Source organism: Pezoporus occidentalis, unplaced genomic scaffold (genome assembly GCF_034315485.1).
Source record: "Pezoporus occidentalis ecotype Australia unplaced genomic scaffold, CSIRO_AGI_Poc_V1 ctg198, whole genome shotgun sequence".
Taxonomy (NCBI): domain Eukaryota; kingdom Metazoa; phylum Chordata; class Aves; order Psittaciformes; family Psittacidae; genus Pezoporus; species Pezoporus occidentalis.
Genome location: NW_026913833.1, coordinates 1,299,522 through 1,325,329, shown reverse-complemented (window position 1 = coordinate 1,325,329; position 25,808 = coordinate 1,299,522). Strand labels below are relative to the sequence as shown.

The window sequence follows — 25,808 nt, the reverse complement described above, 5'->3', positions numbered from 1 at the left end:
TTAATAGAGCATCGAGCCAGCAAATTCCTGCTGTAAATGAGCAAGGAAACCTGCTGTAAACAAACAGAAAGACTGAAATATTCACAACCAAAGATGGCACAAGGACCTGAAAATGCTCCTGAATCGGCTAATCCTGAAGGGGATGCTCATTTCCTGCGTATTTATAGTCCCATCTGCCATGGCAGGGATGTGAAACAGAAGCTATCACTTGAAATAAGAAGGATTGAAATTAGAACCAAGGAAGGTTTTAACAAGCTGTATTTAAGCACCAAGGATGAAAACATTTCTAGTTAAGTAGTTTATGAGCTGGCCATGAAAAAACCCAGGCTATGAAATGGATCCCAACTATTTCCCTTATTGCCCTTTGGGATTATCCAAAGCTTTGATAACGGCACCCTAAAAACTCACCATTGTCTCCTGGTGGGATCAAATGCTTTGTCCATGAGGGAACCGGGGTAAATTCGGAGCACCCCATTGGGGGTTGCTATGTAACGGCGCACAATGTAACTGTTGAGGATGCTGATTTCCATTTGTGTCATCCATTCATCTGTGACGTGACTGGTAGCCATTACTTCATTTCTGACAGAGAACTGCAAAACAAAGGCAGACCTGGCAGGGTTCCTCTAAGACTTGCAGGAAAAGATAATGAGCTGCTCGTGGGGTTTCCTACAGAGCGATCGGAGATCATCTAAACTCAATTACTTGTCTCAAGTCTTCTCACACCAGACGGATCTGGCACATTCCAAGCAAAGGGAAAGCTTATTATAATGAAATAATGTTGTCATTATCTCTGAGGCTTTGAGGGTTTGCCTTTTTACTTCATGTAAATACAAACACTGCTTGGCTTGCATGCAAAACACATTTCTCATTTGTGTGCTTAAGAAAACAAAGTTTTTTCAGCTAAGAATTGATTGCAACTTTAGTTTCTCTAGTATTTATTTCAACAGCTGCTTATCAGCTTCCTTCCCCCCTCCTGGGGAGGAAGCCTTCTCCCTCTTCTTTCCACTCTTCCAGGCCTTGAAGCCCACAGCCATTTCCCCAGGCATGGGAACAACATTCCAAACCACCTTTCCATAACCCTTTGAGCATCAGAAGATGAGTGTTCCTCCCGAATGAAGGTGTGGGACAAGAGGGAACCATGACCTCCATCACCAGGGCATACCTTCAGGCCAGGATTGGCAATGAGGCGCGTGTTGTCACTGAGGTACGCCGTGTAATGCTCCACCATCCGCTTGGTCTCGGGCTGGCTGAGGTGTTCGTAAGGAGAAGAGAAGCTGCCCGCAGAGAGCATTACTGTGGGGCTTTCTGAAAAGAGCAAAATGTGAGAAAGGCCAGTGAACTGCACACAGTGCACAGCAAACACAACTGTACTGTGAAGGGTATCTGGTGTGATGTCCTGGCTGAGGACACATGGAGGGAATTACACTCATGCACTGTTCGCTCCTCGGTCTGCTCCTCCATTCTCCCACACTTTGGAACGCAAAGCACACAGCTCCTTCAGGCCATGGGTGGGCTGTGAGCATGGGCAGGAAACTTCAGGTTTTCCACCCAAACCAGAGCATTCACCAGCACCACTTGGCTCCCCAGGCACAGACAAAACTCAGGCTGCACGTGAACAACCTTCCTTGCTTCAAAATGCAGGATTCACAAAGTCAGTCCACTTAGAACCATGGAATCCCAGCCTCGTTTGTGTTGGAAGGGAGCTTAAAGCTCATCCAGCTCCAACCCCTGCCACGGGCAGGGACACCTTCCACTAGAGCAGCTTGCTCCAAGCCCCTGTGTCCAACCTGGCCTTGAACACTGCCAGGGATGGGGCAGCCACAGCTTCTCTGGGCACCCTGTGCCAGCGCCTCAGCACCCTCCCAGGGAAGAGCTTCTGCCTAAGAGCTCATCTCAGACTCCCCTCTGGCAGCTTAAAGCCATTCCCCTTGGCCTGTCCCTACAGGCCCTTGTCCAAAGTTACAGGTAACAAACAAATTCATTTCAGTTGAAATTGCAGCAACAGATAATGACCAAATGGAGAATTACAAGCCCAGAAGAGGGAGGTTACCAACAGCAGTGTAGCTGTCTGGATGATTTTCAGAACAGACTAGAAAATGAACTTTCATTGTGCAGAAACTGCAGTACCAGACAGCTTTTTCTTTTTAAAAGAAAAATGATGGCGATGATGCAGTGCTGAAGGCTGAGAACTCCTTTTCTGAGTATTTGACCCATGGAACCCAATTTCCCCATGTGTAATGGTCTCCAGGGGAAAAATTTCGCTGGACTTATGTGGAGTGTTCTGCTTTTATTCACATTCCTCTAAAACACATCACCATACAGCCAGCAACCAGATGTACTGCAGTCATCGCTTACAAACTTCTATTACAGTCCTTCATCTGCTTCCCAGACCAAATACTCTGATGTGATGGTATTTTTGCTTTGCATGAAGTTTTTCCACTTGTCAGCTTACTACTGGGGTTTTTGGATATTTTCCATTTATATCTTGTCTTTCTGGATAGAAAATAATCAAGCCTAGGCAGCACATTAAAGAAAGAAAACCCCCTGTATTTTAAACAATTGGCAAAGCAATTTCCATAGGTTTGTTAAGTTCCCCCATAACCCCTCCAGTCTAATCTCACTTAGCTATTTGTGGCACTGCAATATAACTAAGAAAATCCACCATGAGACCTTCAAACCTTGCTACAAACAAAAGCACTTGAGAACTTCTCATAATATAGCACAGATTTTAGCAAATCCCCAAAGGTTAATACTCAGATATGAAAATTTGCAACTTACTATGATTAGATAAAAACCTTCTATGTTCTTAGGATATATTTTAAGCTCCCTATTCTTTCCAGACACTAGAATTTATACTGCCATGGAGACTCTCCCTCTTTCCTGTTATGTTTGAGCAACTACTGAATTTAGGCAGAGCAGAATTGGTTAAGCTTAAAAGCAGGAATATGTCAGTAACCCAACAACTGAAGCAGGTAAGGAGGGGCTGGAAACCATCACACCACTGAAGTTCAGTTTCCCCCAACAGGCTTAACTTCTGGCTTCACATGGATTGATGGTATTAAATGATTATGGCAATGAGAAACCTGCACAAATCCAAAGTCAAAAGAATAGGAGCCCTGCACAACTGGCTGTGACTTCATCTTACTTAGGTTGTCAATAAGCTGCTTTACAGCTGAGAGCAGAGAACTGAGTTTTAAGCTTGGTGAGGCATCTCTCGCTCTCAGTACTCCAGTTTCTGGGAACTTGATGGAGTTCCCAGATCAAGTTAGATAAATGCACTCAAGCTGCATTTATCTTGTACTCTGATGAGCAGTCCCACTGCGTTCATCCGTGCAAGTGCTGGCCATTGAGCAGGGGAGCTATGATCAATGAAAGGTAACAGCTGATTAAAGAATCAGCCTTGGAAGTAAAAGCCTCTCAAGAGTATTTCCAGGGTTTTGTGAGAAGCTCTCTACTGCCACACTCCACAGAAACACACACGAGGTGGTCCAGATGAATTGTGAGGAGGCTTTACCTAAGGTAGCCAGCTGCTTGAAGTGCAGGCAGGCGTTTGGCTGGCCCAGCAGATCCAGTCGATGATACAGGAGCTTGCTGCTGGGGACTGTGTTGAGATTCTTCAGCTGCTTAACAGGTATTTCTGGCTGTATTACCACCACACAGAGAATAAAGGATGTGTCCTGGACCTGAAAAACATCGGGTGAGTCATCAAACAGAAACAAAAAGGTGGAGGAGTTACAGAACTTACATTGTGTTTAACATTCACTCTTCTCTTTAACTGCTCATCTCGTCCAGTTCTGGAAGGCAGCACCACACTTGGCCACACTCTCAAGGATCACAGTTCCCACTCTTGGAAAACAGACAACTCCTTTCAAAGAAGCTAATACGGACTTAATCCTATAGAAAACAGTGAGAAGTCCTGTGCTCAAGCCACACAGGTCAACACGCACAATGGGGACACTTGTCTCCAGTGGTCTGATGACCGCAACTCACTCCTGTACAGCCACCTTCCAGTCTGTGATCACCTGGTATGGATCAGAGCCACTAAACTGTAAAAATATCCCAATCTTCTCCATAGTCTATGGAGAAAATATTTAGTCTTCAGGAAAAACTATTACACTAAGACCTTCATTCTGTTGTTCAATTAGCAATAACTTCTAATAGTGTTCTGTGAGTACTTTCTAAAGTGTCGTTAACGGAGGAGAGGCTTCAGGTTCACACTTGATAAAAACACACTGGTATTCCCTTTATGAAGAATACAGACAAATGAACTCTCCAAAATAAGATTTTAGCATCACCACTCTTAACTGTGTACTGCACGTATCACATGCTTTACTGGTCTGCATACGTTAAATATCCTGTATAGTACATTAGGCTAGTAATACCTGGAGTTGCCCAGCTGCTCTGCAAGGGTGTTTGATATTTAATTTAGCATCACAACATTAGAAAATCAGCTCCAGACACCCTCCTATATGAATTTCTGTTACACAACTACAGATGTAATCTCTTAAAACTGCTCAGCTTAATGGTTTAGGTTAGATTTAACTTAATACTGTGGAAATGACCCACAAGTACCCTCTTGAGTTTGTTGGCACAAAGAAGGAGACAATTATTTCTGGCATCAGTGAGAAATACTTATATTTCTCACTGATTATATTTACGGATTGTATTTGACCTTAGATTCCATTTTATTGTCTGGGTCAAGACTAGTGTTCAGATATGTTCAAAACTGAAGAAAGGAAGGCAGCTGCTAGAAGCTCTCCTAAAGCTCTTACAACAGATGATACAGCTTGCTGCATACACATCATGCCCAGTTTCAATGAAAGCTTCAGTATCATTAATGTTTGTAAGAAAAGCATTAAATTACAGCAAACAGCATCACTGGTTACTGAGAGTTCTGCAACAAGATAGTGTCAGAATGAGCTGACATTTACATAGAATCATAGAATAGTTGGGGTTGGAAAGGACCTGAAGATCATCCAGTTCCAACCCCCCTGCCATGGGCAGGGACACCACACACTAAACCAGGTCCCCCAAGTCCTCGTCCAACCTGGCCTTGAACACCACCAGGGATGAAGCATTCACAACCTCCCTGGGCAACCCATTCCAGTGCCTCACCACCCTCACAGGAAAGAATTTCTTCCTTATATCCAATCTGAACTTCCCCTGTTTCAGTTTGAACCCGTTACCCCTTGTCCTATCACTACAGTCCCTAATGAAGAGTCCCTCCCCAGCATCCCTGTACATCCCTATATATTACCCCACTGTATTAATGCATGGATCATACTACTTCAGTATATTAACGTACTTCAATATATGAATTTAGGCTATGCCATCCTGTAGCGGGGTTGCTTTTATTCCTTACCATTTTCCAGGCATAGCTGACATTGTAGGCTTCTTTGCCAATTTCCCTCAGTTTGTTCACATGCCAAGAGAGTGAGGAGTTCACAGGAACTGTAATGATCTGGCTGCCCAAGGGAATGCTACAATGGCAGATAAGACATCCAACATTGTATTAAACACTGAGTAAGTGCTTAAGAAATATCCATGTATTGTGCATTTATAAAAATATCCAAAGATATGGTGAGATTTACTGTTATCTGTTTTGGGTGAAGAAAAGGTGCATGTATGCTGAAAACACACTCATGTACCACCACATTTTGAGTTAAAACACATACTCGGATTAGGCAAAGGATAAAGAAAAACCTAGGCCAAACAGTGGGAAATCTTCCTGACATGGAAGAGAGATTAGAAGGAGTATCTTCTGGCTCAGTTATGGAAACCAGTGGTTAGCACACCAAATGATAAAATGAAGAAAGTTGGTGATAAAAACAAACCAGAACTGTTGGGAGGGGGAAGATTCCATCGAAGTATCCAGATATTGTAGGAAAAGAAAGTTTATATTCTCTTAAAACTCCTCTGGAAATACCTGTATTGCCCTAAGGACTGCTAATGTTTGGCCTTGCACCCCAGTTCCTTACCTAAGGATGTTCTGGCGCACCAGCTCGAATTTAGGAATGTTCTCATAATGGATGATATCTGTGTGGAGTGGTGGTTCAGACAGCAGGTAAGGCCTGGTAAGGGATGGGTGCATAAGCGTGTATCCTGAAAAAGAAAGACCCAAACCCATATATTGAGTGCAGTGTAACAACTGAGCCCAGAATGAGTATTTATAGGGGAAAGGAATACAGTGACTATGGACAGGTTGTGCAAAGGCTTAACAGTGAACAAGCAAATAGTATCATCAAAGAAGCTGCAAATGAAGAACTAGGTAAGGTGTAAATGAAAGACAGCTTGAAGACCCAAGCAACAAAGAGAGGTTGGATCAGAAGAGCTGCACACACATGTATATCAGTTTTGCCTTTTGTCCCAATGCACACAGAAAACCTCAGCTGTTACACATGTAGGAAATCTCCACAGGGAGTAAGTCTTTTCTCAACAAAACTTTGGCTCAGGAGTTTTAAGTCATGAATTCACTACAGTCTCCAGCAACTCTCAGGCAAAACTAACCCAACAACATCTTTTAATGGATAGTATCTTTCATTACTTATCAACTATTGAGAGACATGAGAATTGAGTTTCCTTTTGATGGTTACTGACCTCAGTGGGAGTAGAAGAGATTATCTGAGCCAAAAGTTACCTTTATTATCAATGAGGAAAGTGTAGGAACCCAAGGAGTCTTGGTAGTAGGTGACATCTTCCAAGATATAAGCAAGATTAACATCTACTCCAACAATCCCCAGCAGCATGTTGCCAAAGTAACACGGTTTACTCACAGTCATTATCAGGCCTTAGAATGAGAGAAATAACATAAAACCATCAACAATAACATCTAGTTAATTCTTTTTAGAGGAAACAGAGCATGTGCTTCATCATTTCAACATGTTATGCAGTTAAATTGTTATACAGCATTCCCTGCAGGAATACAGACAAAAATTGGCATGCCTGCAGGGAAGCTGAGCAGGTTATTTGTCATGTCTGAGCTGGTCATCTGCCATGTCTGGCTGCTAACTAACTCATTAACTCACCCAAGTTAGTTAATGTCTATGTTCCTGATAGCAACCTGAGCTATATTTGATCCATTTATTAAAATACACCACAACTGATGTTTTAAGGCTGATGTCAGTCTACAAGGCAGAAGTTCTTCCCTGTGAGGGTGCTGAGGCACTGGCACAGGGTGCCCAGAGAAGCTGTGGCTGCCCCATCCCTGGCAGTGTTCAAGGCCAGGTTGGACAGGGCCTTGGGCGACATGGTCTAGTGTGAGACATCCCTGCCCATGGCAGGGGGTTGGAACTGGATGATCTTAAGGTCCTTTCCAACCCAAACCATTCTATGATTCTCCAAGTGATGCCTTACAGATCAGCAACGCATTTGCCTCAAAAGCCAAGGTAGTATTTTGCTCTTTTAACCTCCTTTAAGGTAATTGAAAAATAGGGGGAGAAGGGAGGAAGAGAATTTGAACTCGTAAAGCAACAAGAGGGATGAATTCTTTCTCATCTAATTGCATATTCAGAATATTAAACCTTCTCTGCTTCACTAAATCCCAGTATGGCCACTGCACCAGGACTCATACCCATAATTACGCAACAGTTTGGGATGAATCTTGTGCCTGAGGTAAGAACTCTCAGTAATGTCTTATTTCTTTCCCTTCTACATCACTGCTACTTGGAAACTCAACGACTCTTTTACTTCAAACCAATATAAAATTCATTTGCCTGCATAAGCTTTTAAGTACACTTTGAAATTTAGGTAAGACCAATGTTCTCGATTGCACCATTTCTAATCCTTCTGTTGCTCAAAGTTTCCATTATGCTTGGATATGGCTTTGTGAGAGAGTAATAATACAGCTTAATTACCAGGGTTATGAAACACAGAAAGCAGCATTCTGACTCAGAAGAGATGTGCTCAGAAATAGTCTTAAGTTTGTTTTGGGACTCAACACAGACACAGTAAATGTGCAACCTAAACTCAGCAGAACTCTCAACTACTCCTCTGCCAAGACTGAGAATAGGCAAAGTCCTGAATGAAGAAATACAGAACTTGCTCAATTGCTAAAGCAATACAAAATAATATTAAATGTATTTCCTAACACCACTGTGATGGTCACATCTCTACAGATGGCAGTGCTAGAGAAATGTTACATGAGTCACCCAAGAACTACAAGGGGTAAAGCCAGCAACTCCCACCTTCCAAACATGTACTCTGAGCTTTAAGAAGGGCATCAGATCCCAAAGGTAAGAACAGCAGGACTTAAGCTGCTGATGCTTGAACAAGTATTAGCTCAGGTTGGATGGGGCTTGGAGCAACCTGGTCTAGCTGAAGGTGTCCCTGCCCATGGCAGGGAGTTGGAGCTGGATGAGCTTTAAGGTCCCTTCCAACACAAACCATCCTGTGATTCTGTGATGCTGTGACCAAAGGATGGGTGTGTGTCCAGCCAGGGGAGCTCTGTCAGGACCATGGGAGCTGCCCAAGAGCACTCCCTACCTCTTTAACCTGCCCCCAGCAAGAACCCGAAAAGGATCACCCCACAGTGCATGCTTATCCTGAGCACAAATGAAACTGGTTTCTGCATTCCTTACACGTCATCTCACAGGCACGATGCTATGCTCCTAAAAATCTCTATGGATCTCTGCACCTTTAGTCTCTCCATTACTGGATGTAGTGTGAGATCAGACCTAGTCAAACCCAGAGTTTTTGTTAACATGGTATCTAATTTTAAGGGAAAAGGGAAGATCCGTGTACCTTCTCATCATGTCAGCATAAATTACATACTGATAGGAGAATCAGACTGCTAGACGCCTGCTGCATTTAGATATTCTTCAGGATAGAAGAATAACAGTAATAATATCTTAGAAGAAGATTAAGAACAATCTGTGGAGAAACTGTCACTAGGCTTCCACTGAATTCAGCATTTCACTCACTCCAGATTGGCCAGGCAGTCACCAGCCAGCTCAGGCTTCCTCTTCTGCCCAGTGCTGGAGGCAGACCAAGTGTGCAGAAGCTAAAAGAAGAGCTAAGGAGAGTGAATTTTGTACAGTAACTAATACTCTCTTTCTGCTATTTGCTAAGGTGGTTGCTTTCCCCTGCTTGCAATCCACTGAGTTTACCTGTAAGGCCTCAAGACATACAGAAGTACTGAAATGCAGCATGGTGATGGCTGTCATCTCAAGGTGACAAGATCGTTTCCCCCAAGTACAAAGAATTTCTCTCCACAAATGAAATGATGGATGCTGTATATGTACAAGTACACAACAACAAATTTCACCCATAAGAATCCATCCTAAATCTCTCTATTCCATGTCTTATTACCACTTTTTTCATAACTACACCTCCTGCAGATAAAACAACCTACTGGCATGAAAGGCTAATATAATATTTGCCTTGAGAACACACCTAAAAGCATCATCTTATAAGACTACAGTGAATTTGGGAATATGTCAGCAAACAGAACCTAATCTCTTATGCTTTATAGCTAAATTCAATGGAAGCACTCACCATCTCCCATTTCATCTGAGAAAGGCAAACTAAAGACAGCCTCATCGATCATTCGGTTGGGGAGGTTCGTATAGAATCGGCCAACTGTTGTTTCCAGGTTACTCAGCTGGTTGAGGACCATCATGCTCCCCTTGATCACAGGCAGGACCGTTCGGTCGGGCACCCCGTACTTCACCGAGTTCTGCTCTGCCAGGTCCCGCAGAAAGGCCAGTTCCTTCAAACCTGTCACTCCCTCTGAAACAGGGATGCAAGAAGTAGAAGGAAGGAGATGAAAGCAGCTTGATTTTCATCAAGACTTCTGTACCTTACTCCAAAGTACTATAAATTCAAGGCCAGGCTGGACAGGGCTTGGAGCAAGCTGCTCTAGTGGGAGGTGTGCCTGCCTGTGGCAGGGGGTTGGAGCTGGAGGAGCTTTAAGGTCCTTTCCAACCCAAACCATTCTAGGATTCTATGAAATAAAAGCAAAATGATACATACACTAAACTGTAGCACTGCACACACTATAGGCTTATTTAAGCAATAAGGTAAAGCGCTGAAAAAACTAGTAGGAGTATAGAAAAAGTAATTAGCTAGCACAAAATTCAATAAGCTTGCCTCTCACATACTGTTGCACAGCACAAAAAAATGAACATGCTGTTCACATCACCACTTTAAGCAAAGATCTTTCACCAAAGACTTATGTGACCTATAAATCCACAGGACAGCTCTTTGTTCTCCACCCGTGGCTGGTCCACATAAATGACCAGGAGCACATTACACGTTCTTGGAGATAAGAGGCTTTGTTCTTTAGCTTAAACATCACAGTTTCATACTTTACACAAGTGCCAGGCTCAATTCCTGCAGAAAAATCAAAGACTTTTGTATATATTAGGTCTGCATTGAGTATTTAAATTTACAGTCAAACAATACATTAGCTTAAGCATGGTTTCCTTGGCTAGAGTCAGTGTGCAGCTCTTAGTAGTACATCATACATGCTGCTTACTGAAAATGCTTTGTTGGAAAAAAGAACAGGATGCCAGACTACTACATCCGTGATCTTCACCTTTACCTTCACTCTTAAGTTGGGTCTTAAGTTATCAAAGCATTTCGGATTACGTTTGATGTTACATTCACGCTCCTGGCTGATGACTGATACAGAAGTCAAGTATACTCTCATTTTGCTGCACCAGGAAACATGGGCAGTGTCAGCAAGGTTTACAGTTGCAATGGTTATCACATTTAATTCAGTCTGGTTGCCACTAGACAATTCCAGCAACAAAACTTTGTATCCTGAGCAGCTGCACTGTGATATAGAAGCATAGAGTGGCACTGAGGATTTTATACCAAAGTATTTAACATCTGGGGGCAGCCTCTGGATAACTAAGGCCAAAATCCATTTACAAACTGCTCCCATTAAGGCATGGAATGACACTTGAAAGAGCTAATAAAGTAGTTGTACAATGAAAGGGAATTTTCATCCACTGGAAACACAAAATCATTTCTCACCATTCATAAGTGCATAAGTAAGAATCATAACTGAGTTGTTGAGGAAACTGTTCTCTTCGTTGATGACCCGGAGAGTAGCTTTTTTATCATCTTCTGAGGAATCTTTTGATGTAATCCCAGCCGAGAGATAAATTATGACCATATCAGTATCTGAAAAGAGTTATATAGAGAGTGCAGAAAGTGCATTAGAACTTGAATTCAGGGAAGTCATGCAGAGCCCTGACATCTGCTTGCACCTGTGTATTGCCAGTGGGTTCATTTGTGAGAGGGACAGTGGATAAACACATTGCAGTCTTATGAATTACATGATTTGTTATTAAACTCCATTGATAGCATTTAACAAACATGGTTTGATTTGGTGCCTACCAGCCACTCAGAAGCACTGTGGCTTGTTTCTCCTGAGCTGACATCACTGGCCTGGCTCCAACCAGGCAGGAGCATGTGAGACCAGCATGCAGCATGCTGCAGAAACTGCTCCAGTTCCATGAAGAGAGCTTAACAAAAGCCAAAAACCTGCAAGTTTCATCTCCTGCCCCACTGTTCTTCTCCCATCCTGCAATTCTATAGAAGAGTTAAGATGTGCCGCATCACAGGGGAGCATCTGATTGTACTTCCCACATGGAAAGTGAATGGTACTTTCCCAGTGTTGCTGCTGCAAGACCTGTGCGGGGGGGGTCAGCATCACTGTTGGTGCTGATCATGGGGCCCTCCTCATCCTCCCTTTGGGAAAGTTCATCAGCCCCTGGTGCCAGGGCACCCAAGAGTTGTACATGAGAAACCCCAAAACCCTGTGAAAGACCTTTTCATACACCACTACTCTTTCACACCCACATTAGCACGGGTGCAACTCAGTCCATGCCTTGCAGTGTGGTAGCTGGAGGACACTACAGGATGAAAGGCACCTGACACTTTCCCATGGTGTAGGACAGACAAGCTGATGACAAGTTGGATGATAAGTTGACTATGAACCTTGCAGTGTGCCCTTGCAGTCAGGAGGACCAATAGTAACCTGGGGTGCATGGGGAGGAGTGTGGCCAGCAGGTCAATGATGCTGCCCCTCTAGTGAACCTCGTGAGACCACATTTGGAGTGCTGTGTCCAGTTCTGGGCTCCTCAGCACAAGTGACAAGCAACTGCTGGACAGGGTCCAGCGGAGGCTACAGGGATGCTCAGGAGTCTGGAGCACCTCTCTTGTGAGGAGAGATTGCAGGAGCTGGAGCTCTTTAGTGCAGAGAAGAGCAGCCTGAGAGAGGATCTCATCAATGCACATCAACAGCTCCAAGGCAGGTGCCAGGAGGATGGTGCCAGCCTCTTCCCAGTGGTGCCCAGTGACAGGATGAGGAGCAACGGCCATAAACTAACACCCAGTAAGTTTCACCTCGACACGAGGAAGAGCTTCTGCACCGTGAGGGTGGCAGAGCCCTGGCACAGGCTGCCCAGGGGCCTTGTGGAGACTCAAAAGAGACATTCAAAACCAACCTGGATGTGTTCCTGTGTAACGTGCTCTGGGTGGCCCTGCCTTGGCAGGGGGTTGGACTGGATGAGCTCCAGAGGTCCCTTCCAACCCTAATGATGCTGTAGAGTGTAAGGCTTGAGAAACACGACACGGCACACGGCCGTCCATCATCACAGGTCTCGTTGGGCACGAAGACGAACACGTTTTTCAAGCTGAGTATGTTCTTGGCCAAAGGCCTGCCTCAGAGCCTTGGAACACGTACATTCATATCCTCACACACCAACCTGTTGCATCATATTCTATCTCAGTGGTTTATGCATGCAATTACGGCACTTGTAGGGATCATACATCACCAGGTGATCTGAAGCACATGAGGTTAGTTGGTTATGTACTGACTTTCTTGTCTCATCTGGGTTTTCTTTTTCTGTGGGTTTCTTTTTAATAGGTATGAAGGCTTTGACTTGTACATTTTGTCATCGTGGCTTGAAAAGAATTTCAGCCAGAATGAAGTAAAAGCTGTTAATGTGGGGGGAATTTCTGCCTTACCCTCCCCCCGCTCCATCCTTGGTTTAGAGGCTAAAATAAGGAAAAAAGCAAAGCCAGGCATTAATGAAGCTTTGGCTGCAGCTTTAGGAAAATTGTGTATGTTTCCTCTGCTATGGCATAGGATCCTGGAATGGTCTGTGTTGGAAGGGGCCTTAAGGCTCACCCAGTTCCAACCCCCTGCCACTGGCAGGGACACCTTCCACTAGAGCAGCTTGCTCCAAGCCCCTGTGTCCAACCTGGCCTTGAACACTGCCCGGGATGGGGCACCCACAGCTTCTCTGGGCACCCTGTGCCAGCGCCTCAGCACCCTCACAGGGGAGAGCTTCTGCCTAAGAGCTCACCTCAGTCTCCCCCCTACTCAGGTTAAAGCCATTCCCCTTGTCCTGTCCCTACAGGCCCTTGTCCAAAGCTCCTCTTCCCAGTTTCCTGCAGCCCCTTCAGGCACTGGAGCTGCTCTCAGGTCTCCCCTTCAGGAGCCTTCTCTTCTCCAGGCTGCCCCAGCCCAGCTCTCTCAGCCTGGCTCCAGAGCAGAGCTGCTCCAGCCCTTGCAGCATCTCCATGGCCTCCTCTGCACTCGCTCCAACAGCTCCACGTCCCTCTTGTCCTGGGGGCAAACAGCATCTAGCAGTAAAGTTTCAGCCAACTTCTGACCTTTAGGCCACAGGTACAACACCACGTTCATCTGACTGTACCCTGCTCAGTTGCTGGATAGGGCTGTCAAGAGGAGGTTTTTACCATCCTCGTGCAATAAGATGAAAGGGGGGCAACTTTCTCGAAAATAAGAAAATAAGAACAAAAATACTGCAGTGCTGCTGGTGCTGGCTGGGAGGAGATGCATGAGTCATCAGGAGTTACTCCAAGAACATCAGCTGTAGAGTCTTGCAGAATCCTCCTACACAGCCTTTTTGTTTGTCACTGTTTGTGTATTAGGATTAGGAGGTTTTGGCACACTTTCATTAATGTGAAATCACAGACTTTTACTAGGCTTCATAGCAAACAGCTATGGTGGGGCACAAGTATGAAAAAGTAAAAGGAAAGGCAAATGCTTTGGATTTAGGATTTCTCTAAGAATGAAAGGTTTGGAAGCCCTAATGTGTACAAAGCAAATACCAGAATTCATGGGGTGAAACACAATAGGGTCAAGAAGAGGATGTTTATAAAGTGCCTCACTTTTTGTAAATAATCTTTTCATCTTTAAAAAGAAAAATAAAGAAAAACCCAGAAAAAAAAAAAAATCACTCATTTCACTGTTAATTTTCCAACATCCTGTTCCCAGGGAACAATGTGTGGGTGTGTTGGGGAAGCTGTTGAGATACAGCCTCACTGCTGAATGCACGGTGGAAAAGTTAGAAGGGGACTGTTGGTGTGAGGCAGAACTGTGCTGTTCACCACGTCTGAATTTCCTGCCTTGTGCTGGTGCCTTTTGCAGCCTTGCTGAGCAGGACCTCACCCCAAAGTGTAAGAACACTGCCACTGAGTACCAGCACTCCCTGAAAGCTGGAGGTAAATAGGGAGCGGGGGTGTGTGTGTGTGTCTGTGTGTGTTTATATCTATGCACATGCGTAAAATTGCAATGCAGATATATATATCAATATAAACACATGCTATAGATAAATGCAGTATAACCTAAACTTAAGGGCCTTTTCTAGCTATCAGAAAGGTAGTGTATCAGATAGCACAGGATGATCTGTTACTGAATTATAAATGCCATGTTTAGACTGGCCTCCAATGCAGATTTAGGACCATCTTGTGTTACTCCTGCTAGCAAACCTCTTAGACTGCAGAATCATGCCTAGCTGCAGCACGTAACTTCTTGAGAGATACGGACCTGCTCAAGTAAGGCCAGAGGAGGCCATGGAGATGCTGCGAGGGCTGGAGCAGCTCTGCTCTGGAGCCAGGCTGAGAGAGCTGGGCTGGGGCAGCCTGGAGAAGAGAAGGCTCCTGAAGGGGAGACCTGAGAGCAGCTCCAGTGCCTGAAGGGGCTGCAGGAAACCTGGAGAGGGGCTTGGGACAAGGGATGTAGGGACAGGCCAAGGGGAATGGCTTTAAGCTGCCAGAGGGGAGACTGAGATGAGCTCTTAGGCAGAAGCTCTTCCCTGTGAGGGTGCTGAGGCGCTGGCACAGGGTGCCCAGAGAAGCTGTGGCTGCCCCATCCCTGGCAGTGTTCAAGGCCAGGTTGGACACAGGGGCTTGGAGCAAGCTGCTCTGGTGGAAGGTGTCCCTGCCTGTGGCAGGGGTTGGGACTGGAGGAGCTCTAAGATCCCTTCAACCCAAACCAGTCTGGGGTTCTGGGATTCGATGAAAACCAGCATTTTATAAACTGAAGGAAAGCCACATGAAGTAGGAGCACATTTCCTCACTCTTTCCAAAGCATTCCTGGACTTTTCTTTTTCACTTTCTTCTGTTCTGTACAACACTGGTGCCCTTCAGGACACTAAAGGATTTGCATTCATTGGAGCAGACAGAGGACCAAGCTATAGGATCTGTTACATAAAATGCCTAAACCGATAGAGATCAATCTGCTTTCTCCACCCTGTCACAGCTTTGGCCATGTTGCTCAACAAGCACTCAGAGCACAGGTTCAAGAATTTGCCTTCCACAGCTTCCTGGCAAGCAGACGTGCCACTCAGTTTCACATCCATCTTTTCCACATCTTTCACCACATCCTCATTACAGAAAACCCCAGTCTTGGCAATGGGAAAGGAGAAAGCCCATAATATATGCACCAAAATCCAGCAGGATATTCTTAGACGAAGAAAAATTTAGCCAGGCCAACCCCGTGTTCCATAAAATATGACCCATAATTGGTACTCTTAAAAAAAAAACCTATTCCCTGAGAATCAAGGCCCACTTCCATAGGCAGGATTCCAGTTAGGCACATTACCCATATAGATATTAGCACTAAGGAACCTGCAGGAACTGCAATTTTCATTGAAAGGACCCCACACCCCGTCACACCTTCGGGAAAGAAATCACCTATCGGGCAATCGAATCCTCTAGTGTTACATTACAGTTCAATGGAAAGATAGGGCAGCAAGTGATATGAATTAAAAGGGAATGGCCACATTGAAGTCACTCATGCAGATTCCAGGTCAAGTAAATGCTACTTAATACATGCATGTGCTTCCCACCCCCCTTCCTTTTTAATATTCAAGACACTTCATTCCTTTGGCCTCTGTCCAAGTGAAAATCCCAAATAAAATTACATTTGGAAGCCTGAGAAATGCTGAGGATTGCCCAACAAGAGACTTACTTCCTTGGAGTTTTGTGCCATTGTTTGTATTGCGTATCAGCTGGAAAGCCTTTTGAAATCCCACCGCATGCTGCGTGGAGCTGTCAGATGACTTTATACTGCTAACGAAGGTGGACATCTTCCTTTTTGTCTCGCTAGTGGCAGGAGACAGGAAGGTCTTATAGCACTGATCCAGCGAGCAGGTTCTTACTGTGTCTGCCACGGTTAACACGGAGATCTTGAAAGAGAAGAAACTATATTGGATTACCTTCCTATTTAGAGTGCTTTATGCACCGATACAGAAAACACAATGCTAAGCCAACTGAAGAGATTCCGTGGGTTTAAAATTCTATTGTTAAAAAACTAAATGCTGGAGGCATAAATCCATCAAATCTGAAAAGGATTAGACTCCTGGTGTATTCAAGGAAAAGAGACTTCAGGCTTTGTTCCTCAGATGAAGTCAGCTTCGCTCTGCTTGTACATAATAGTTAATACACTGTTCCGGGCAGAAGCCTGAGTGAACTAGAGATAACTGGGAACAAAATCAGCAGAGAGCATTTGCAGGAAAGCCTTGAGTGCCTATAGAGAAGTGGAGTGCTACAGAAAACCAAATCAAATAAGGAAATAAGCTCTGAGAGCTTTTCACAGGCAAAGCATTCCGTTGCTTTAACGTCTCAGACAAAGCAAGCCAGATCTACCATCAATTTTCAGCCTATAAATGAGTTAAGGCATGTAGTGGTAACACTTGCATTAATATACACATAACATACCAGCCTTATTAAATGAGTGGCATACTTTATTAGGAATTAGGACTGATGCAAGACAGCGTCAGAACGAAGCTGTAATTATACACCCGTATAACAGGTTTCATAACCACTGAGCTACTGACCAAGTAATAAATGTCTTAAATGTCTTTTCTTCATTAGAGTTCTATTAAGACAGACACTTCTGACACTCTCAGTTCGATTAATTCTGCTAAACTATAAGTATTATTTTACAGTATCAAAACACTCCAGGAGTGCAGAAGTTAGAAGGGTTTTTTCTGTGCTATTATTGAGAAGACTTAAGGCAAAGGATACAAACAGCTGTTCTTTGATTTGATTTGACTGAAACTCCATTCCTACTCAAAGAAAAGGGAAAACCAAGCTGAAACACTGGTCAAGGTCCCACTAGCAGTGAATTACTAAAAGTAAAGACCAAACTGGAAGACTGTGGTTCTACAGAAGCACCAGATGGGCCCCTGGGTGTAATCCATACTTAAAATTAGAGGTTAAGTGATTTCCTCATTGTTTGTGGCAGAGCAAAAAATAAAATCCAGGCTTTTGGTCCTTAGCTTTATCCTTCCCTTACCGGTATCACAGTTGTCTGGGAATCTTCCAAACACTAATTATGTTTCAACAGAATATAGTGTAGCAGCAGAATATAATATAGCAGCAGAATAAATCATTTCCATTTTCACAAGCAAAAAAAGAGCTAAAACGAGTTGCTCAAAGCAATCTAAGACTTCTGAAGTCGTGAGGCTTGGAGCATGGTTCTCTGTCATGCACACTCTATCACACTGCTGACCATCACCTAAAGTCTCTGCCAAGATGAAGGAGCCTCTGAAGACTACTCAGAAACAAGATTTTGCCTTAGATCAGTGGATTTCACTTTTTTTTAAAGCCTGTGGATCCCCAGATGTTTCCTCTGCTGTAACACACAGACTTCCAAAAGCGAGTTCAGGTCTTCATCACCCATTAGAAGCAGACCACAGATCCCTGTGAGTCCATGGACCACAAGTTAAAAACACAGCTTTGGATGAGAACTGAAAACACTGAGCATGGTTGAGATCAACGAAAATCTGCTCAATACTTGGAGAAATCATACCTTATCGTGTTCATCTATAGAGCTCAGGATAACCTGAGCTGCATCTTTGGCAATCTGAAGCTGCGTCTCCGTGACCGAAGCCCCATGGTCCACAATGACAACAATGTGCTTGGACTGAGGTCGAACGGTGGAAACATAGACAGGCCTGAAGAGGAACAAAACCCAAAGCCCCATCATGAGTCACCTTGTCATTTCCACCAAAACCTTTACAAGTGAAAGAAGTCAAGAATTAAAAAGGAAAAAACACACCCCACAAAGAGACAACCCATCAGTTATAGAAGGGATTTTTGCCTTTAGGAAAGCTTCCAGTAGGAAAGACCAATTGAGAATCTGAACATAGAGAAAAGGCCTTTGCTTTCAATCTCTAACATTTTAACCCAAATCAGGTGTTGAATCCTTCTTCCTGTCACAGCAATCAGTTTAAGCCAGGAATAAGCAATTTTGCTGATGGAGCAGCAGTGTTTGGGATTACTGTTTGCATCAGCTCACATCAAGTTTTGGATTAATAGTTGGCAAGCAAGACAAGCCTCATGGTAGATGTTGGGTGCCGGGAACCTTACTCACATGCAAAGTAAGTGCAATAGTGGGTATTTTCTGGTTACAGGACAAGTAAAAACCTGTGTGTGCAGGGTTGCATTAGCATAGGCTGTTGGGTTTATGGTAAGAAGGGAAGGCTTCTGGCCAAGAAACAGTTTTCTCTTGGAGCCCTGGAATGCATTTCACATGGGTCATGCTCCACAATCCCTTAGGTCTGCAGAGTTTTAAACTGCATGGCCTGTCTGAGTTAAGTCTGGTGAAGGTTCTCAATGCTGCCATGTGTCTGTCTGTGCTAACATCAAACCCTGTATTTCCAGCGAAGCAGCGCTCAGATCCATTTCAATATTGTGAGAGATGTGTGAGAGATTTCACAAGCTCTTGTGCCAAGGTTTCAACCTGGAACAAATTAGGAAGAGCCTCAGCGAGGAGGAAGGATTAAGAAGACGATGAGACTCTTCCCTCTTTAGTCCAGACCAAAAACTAGTTAAGAGGCAAATGTGAGTTTGGGGATCTAAGTTTTATTATATCAAAGGCAGCCACAGAAATCTTTTTAAGTGTAAAGGAAATGCAGAAGACTTTAGACAAGGCACAGCAATAAACAACTGGCACAAATAAGTTCTTAATTGTAAAACAGCCTGCAGCTCTATACTAGTATTAGTACCTAGAACTTATATAGGTCCTTTGATCTTCAAAGCACTTAAGTATTAACTAATTAATCCACGTCAACTATCCTTTGAAGTAGATATTAACAAGAAGATATCCCTTATGTAGCCATGGAGAAACGGTGACCCAGAGTAAATGCTTTGGATGAAATCACCCATGGTTTTAGTGTCAAAACTCTGATCAAGACTGGGGTACCCCCAGTTCTCATGTCTTCAGACCACACCTTTCCGCGACCACAGAAAACTTAATCAAGCCCAGACACTTCATGCTTTGATGACACAGAGAAGATAACATCTGTAAACATCTGACTGCTCAACACTGATGGCTAATCAAAGTGCTGCTTACTCTCTGGGCACTCAGCTACTTGGAAACGTACCTGATGTGCTGATACCTCCTCCACACACATTGATTAGCTGGTACAATTTGCTGTTGTGTGACCAGAGATACTAAAGCCACTGCACTTTCTTCGACGATTCCACCCTTGAGTCTTTTATCAGTCCCACAGTACTGACAGCAAAAGGCAGGGAAAAAAGTACTACCCTGCAACTGCTTTGCTTCATGCCCACCAAGTAGAAACACTCCCTTGTGCAGGAAAACCCTGTCACCATTTGATCCTTTTTTCTACTGTGCTTTTTCACTAGAAAGTTTCCACTGTTGCTGCTTCCCTACTATCCATGGTGTGCCAACTGAACCTGGGGTGGAGACTGGGAAAAAGCTCCAACCAATGCCCTTTCCAGTCTCTCATCCTTCTACCCCTCTCCCCAAAGCAATGGACCTGCCAAACCAGTAGAAACCATGTTCACTACTTTATTAACAGGGGTCAAGTATGACTCAAATATAAGTTAAATTTCACCTATGGGCTGACCTACAATTACAGGTTGCTGCTATTTGCAACTTCTCCATTTGGGAGAAGTGAGAAACCTGTATGTAACTTCATTTCACTTCAAAGTTTCTTAAAAGGGAATATTAGTGCTTTAGAAACCAAACCTGAGAAAACCCAAGGGACTCCACTAAAAGTTACTCATGGATGCTGTCATCTTGGCAAAGCATAACGCTGAAAAGAAATCAGTGCTTAAGGAATACAGTGAATTGTAAGGAGACAAATCCTACCTGCTGCGATGTTCATAGCTGCCTTTGCACCGGAACTTGTGGGCTGGGAAGACAGTGAAAATGCCTTCTTCTGAGCTGAAATACTGCCACTTAATTCCTGGGTTAGACTTCAGGTTATCAGCAAGAACTGGAGGTTGGAGAAGGAAAATGAAAGATGAAGTAGAGTTACAAAGGGAGGTCAAACTGGAGGTACGTTTATTAGAGGCCTCTCTCATATATGCTTGGAGAAGAATAACCAGGGTCCCAACACAAAATACAAGTAGTTCTATATGAGGACTGATAGAGCTTCACAAAGTTAAAGTCTTTTGGAAACTTAACACTGCATTTGACAGGTTTTGTTTAATATATGGTGACAGTTCCTGAATCTCTGAAGTATAACTGGATCCCAGGAAGCCAAAGAAGGAGCAAGAAAGGAAGAGATTAAGAGAGTTATATATAATATGCACATATACAGATATTACATGTAATGATAAACATATTGTCCACATAGTTTTCATAAAGAAAAACCCCATAATATTACAAAAATAATAAACATGTGTTCTTTATGGTGAAATAACACCAAAATATTCACTAAATTTGCTGCTTACAGCTCAGTAACCAAATCTGTTAGCCTCCCCTCTTCTAACATCTGTATAAAATGTCCACATGAGCATTTAGCACAGAGAGTTTTACACGCAAATGTGGGTCAAGGAAAACCTCACTGTACAGAAACAGTTGAAGAGGTTAATAAAAGGGAGACTCTTTCCTCTTTGTCCCTTGTGCTCTCCTATTAGTGCAGGGGGAGAAAGGCACAGCGCCCACGCTTGGGACTCCAGAATTTCTCCACGTTTCTCATTATCCCTGTGCCATGATTAATTTAACGAGGCTGTGGACCCCTCAAGGCTGTCTTGTTAGGGGAAATAGCCACTCTTCAGGGAAAACACAGCATCTTCCCTCAAAAGAGTTACGCAACAGCCACACTTTCCATGTACCAGCTGGTGGGTGGTGGCTCTGTGCTGGTTCCACCCATCCTCACCATGAGCGTCTCCACCAAGTTCCCACTTCAAGATCATAAAATACAGAGAGAATGATAACAACAGTTCTCAGCAGCTATACTGCAACTTCCTTCCAAGCCTCTCAGACTCTGTGGCAGGTGATCATTAGTTAGTCATTGCATGGACAAAAAGTGAAGAACAAAGAAGATAAATGACGTGTTCCCAAGTGTTGCAGTTAAGCGGGAATGGAGCTCAGAACATAACCGCAGGGTACCAGTCTCAAACCTTTCTGTCATTCATAAGCTACATTCATTCTCTTTAAAATGTGCTTAGAATCCCTAAGGATTTCTTAACACCAACAATAAAAGCAATTCAAAAGCTACAGCTTAGTGATATGAACACAACTGATTACATTAGTAAAACCACAAAATACCACCAAAACCAACAACAAAAATAAAGCAGCTACCCCAGGGCCGAGACCATCTCCACTAAAAACTTATAAAGATATTTAATACACCCAGCCAACAGAGCGTACAGATACTGTGGGTATCCCAAGCACTCTGAGCCCAAGTGAGGACAAAGATGGAGTTGGAATCACCTGAGGCAGAGGCGGTATTGGGATTTCTGCCTCACAGGATCCCAGACTGGTTTGGGTTGGAAGGGACCTTAAAGCTCCTCCAGTTCCAACCCCTGCCACGGGCAGGGACACCTTCCACCAGAGCAGCTTGCTCCAAGCCCCTGTGTCCAGCCTGGCCTTGAGCACTGCCAGGGATGGGGCAGCCACAGCTTCTCTGGGCACCCTGTGCCAGTGCCTCAGCACCCTCACAGGGAAGAGCTTCCTTAAATGAAGTGTCCTCACTGCCACTGGAGCATGCACCTCGACTGCTCTCCCTGCAAGCTGGCGAGATGAACGGATCAGAACTCATCCCATGCAAACACCAGCTTTGCCATGCCAGTGACTAAAGGCAGCCATAGGCTTGCTGAGGCTCTTAAAGCAAGAGGAAAATTGCTCCCAGGAGAGAGGGAACAGAAAGACATTAGCATGGGAAGCACAAACCCTCTCACCATCATAGCAGTAATAGGATTATATGCTATTTTGGGGCCAATCATCATGCCTGCTTGAAACAAACTGAAAATAAAACTTGAATTCCTTAGCATTATCTAAGATGGATCATATCAGCCTAAAATGCATTAAGTAAAAAGCATTTCCTTGCCATTTCTCCTTTCAGGTTTGATTACAAAAGTAGCCAGAACCCAAGGGAACTCTGATTCACAGATTTACAGTACTTCACCTTTTGCTGAGCATTAACTGCAGGCATTTCCCTTAGGACTGACCCTGAAAATAGGCCAAAGAGTTTCATCTCCTGGATCTCATTCATTATCAAATACGCCAATATTTGGGTTGGAAATCACCACAGGGCACATTTCAAACCACAGCCAGACATTTACAACAAAACATCCACATGGAGTATAGCCTAAGTTCAACATCCTCAACAGTTTAGCACTTACTCAAGTTTCCCTGTCTGGCTGTGGCCACGATGTTTTCTCCACATTCAGTTCAGCATAATTACCCTGCAGAAACCACTATCTCGGGGTTTTTCCCCTTGCTTTTTTGCCACAGTTTTTTGTTATTTCCATAATGCCTCAAAGTCCCACTGGAAGTCCTGGTTGATCCCTGCTGGACTCTGTACAAAGATGCAGCTTTGCACAGTTGTGGCTTTGGAGAACTTGGTGCCTCAATGGACTGAAGAAGAAAGAAGAACACGATAGTGAAATGGTTGAGGAAGGTTTTCCCAGTGCATTGATGACTCAGTTGGGAATCAGAACCACACTCTGCTCACACCTCTCACTTTCTCATCCTTCTCCCAGAAATACCAATTCAACTCCAACGGTGATGCCAAAGCTTGTATCTCCCCCTTTCCTGTGCACAGGTAAAATCAGCTTGGAGATGCTCTTGGGAGCAAGAACCTTTTGTCTTATCAACTTTGACACCTTCAAAGAAAGCACACATGATCTGTAAGAAAATGTCAAACAAATTTCATAGAACCATGGAATGCTTTGGGTTGGAAGGGACCTTAAAGCTCACCCAGTTCCAACCCCTGCCATGAGCATGGACACCTTTCACCAGAGCAGCTTGCTCCAAGCCCCTGTGTCCAACCTGGCCTTGAACACTGCCAGGGATGGGGCAGCCACAGCTTGTGACTACTGTTTGTTTCACTCAAATTCCCCCTAAATTTCTCTCTTCCTTGTGTTTTCACAGCTGATGTGATACCAGTTCAGCAGCACCATTTGTGATTGGACAAAGAGCAGGTTTCTCTGGTCATAGACAATGGTTTCTGTGTAGCAGGGGCACAAAATCTCACGTTTGAACATGGCCAAATTTAGGTATCATGGAAAACGCCATCAAAAATTAGTTTTAATTAAAACCAAACCAAAACTAACCCAGAGTTTCCAGCTTTTATAGCCAGGACTGCCAGAAATTCCTCCCTCCCAAGCACCCATCCATCCACTTTTCCTTTCCGAAATCTGCTTGGGAAAACCCAGATTGATTTCTGAACTCACTGAGGGTTTGGCAGCCTGAGCCTTTGGAGAATGTGCAGCACTGGTGCTCACAGCCCAAGCAAGCTCTCCTGCATGGGAGCACATGGCACAGCTACAGCTGTGGGAATCCAGGAAAGCATCTGATAACATTTTGAGCTGGAAAGAGAAATGTGGGGGGAAAAAAATCCTTTAACAGTATCAAGATCTTGGAAACAATCAAAAAAGGAAAATGATAACTATTTACAAATGCTTTTTTAAACACTGTGTTTCAGCAGTGTGTGACAAACAGCATTATCCATTCTACTACAATACCAATAACTGGCAAAAGCTAATACAAAGCACTTGGGATGTGGAGGTTATTCCTGGTCCAGATGTCACAGGAGAGCTGCACAGCTCTATCATGGGATGGGCACAATGAAGTGAGTGAGCAAATCACTCAAGTGTTTTGATTATTCATTTAGGTGCAGGCATGGGGCACTGACAGACAGTCCAGCATGGGCTCTGAGTGCTTCTTCTGGACACTGGGCTTTTCAGGGAGACACTGAGACATCAGATGGGGCTTGGAGCAAGCTGCTCTAGTGGAAGGTGTTGCTGCCCATGGCCAGGGATGGGACTGGAAGAGTTTTAAGGTCCCTTTCAACACAAAGCAGTCTGGGTTTGGATGTCCCCTTTGATACCTTGCTGATGCAGGAGGTCTAGAGACACAGCTGAGAGAGACCCCACAGCCAAAGGGGTTCTCGTGGGCAATAGATGCCTTTACATCTCTGCTGCTTGACACTGCCAGTTAGGCAATGCCACAGAGCCTTGGGTGATATGGTCTAGTGTGAGGCGTCCCTGCCCATGGCAGAGGCGTTGGAATGACCGATCCTAAGGTCCTTTCCAACTCAAACCATTCTATGATACTATTATTCTATGGTTCTATCTAACATTCAAATCCTGCTTTTTATGTGTAGCCACCAGGATTTCATAGTGCTGGGGCTGAAGTGTGGCAGTTGTTTTGTATAAAGAGGTTGAATTTCTGCTATTGAAGGTTTTTTTTATTGGTTACAGAACTTGAAAAATGTATTTTCTAATCAGACACATGAACATTCAGTTAAAGCCTGGATGAAAAAGCTTGTCCAGTTTAATATAGTAATGATTAAACCCCCACAACTTTTAACTATAAACTCCTTTGTTTTAATGCTGTTGGTGAAATTAAAGATAAACTTCTCCTTCCCACAAAGACACAGTTTGTACTTATCTTCCCAGGAGGGTATCTGGATTTTAGAAGTGCTCATTTTCCCCATAAAACAACAGGTTTTGAACTTCAAACTCCCTCCTTACAGCCTCGGCGCCTCTCTCTGCTGTTCCTCCTTCTTAAAGAGTTCTGCTCATGTTTGCCTTCAGCCAGTGTGTTAGTTCATTAACGCCCTCCCCAGAGACTACCAGTTTTATCAGAACTCTTGGCTTTTCCCTTCTCTTTTTTCCCTTTCCTATGAGCACAGTAGACAACCTCCCAGCAGATAAGCCATGGCTAAGAAATACATACTTCTTCTCTAAGCGCACTCTTATTTTCCATCACTAAAGCTGTAAGAATGTCCTGCAGATATTTCCTGCCAGGACACCCAGCAGATGCTTTTTTTTTAGCCTCACCTCACTTAGCCCAGACTTTCCACTCCCTCAGTCGCTTGTCTGTGTTTGATTCCCACCTCCTCCTTCCAGCAAAGCCAGCCTCTGGAAAAGACCCCCCAAAAACCCTACTGCAAGATGAGTTGCCTGCCTCGCCTATAGCTAAGGGCTAAGTCTGTCAATTACACCCTTGGCAGCACCAGCAGAAATGTTTGCAGGGCACCTCACTGGCCCTCACCTTCAGTATCCAGATAGAATCATGGAATCACAGAGTGATTTGAGTTGGAAGGGACCTCAAA

The 25,808-nt window shown here is 44.1% G+C and overlaps 1 protein-coding gene across 2 annotated transcripts in view; it reads right to left on the bottom strand.

Moving 5' to 3' along the window:
* The window catches only part of CACHD1 (cache domain containing 1), a 100,181-nt gene that overhangs the window by 9,935 nt on the left and 64,438 nt on the right, over positions 1-25,808 (bottom strand). For both annotated transcript variants that reach the window (XM_062617583.1, XM_062617584.1), the window contains exons 5-15: positions 20,387-20,513; positions 18,077-18,221; positions 16,232-16,448; positions 10,978-11,127; positions 9,493-9,726; positions 6,638-6,787; positions 5,979-6,102; positions 5,363-5,480; positions 3,515-3,683; positions 1,163-1,305; positions 409-590 (exon numbers count right to left, since the gene is read on the bottom strand). In XM_062617583.1, the coding sequence (XP_062473567.1) occupies positions 409-590; positions 1,163-1,305; positions 3,515-3,683; positions 5,363-5,480; positions 5,979-6,102; positions 6,638-6,787; positions 9,493-9,726; positions 10,978-11,127; positions 16,232-16,448; positions 18,077-18,221; positions 20,387-20,513 (1,759 nt within the window). The remainder of the gene's footprint in view (positions 1-408; positions 591-1,162; positions 1,306-3,514; positions 3,684-5,362; positions 5,481-5,978; positions 6,103-6,637; positions 6,788-9,492; positions 9,727-10,977; positions 11,128-16,231; positions 16,449-18,076; positions 18,222-20,386; positions 20,514-25,808) is intronic.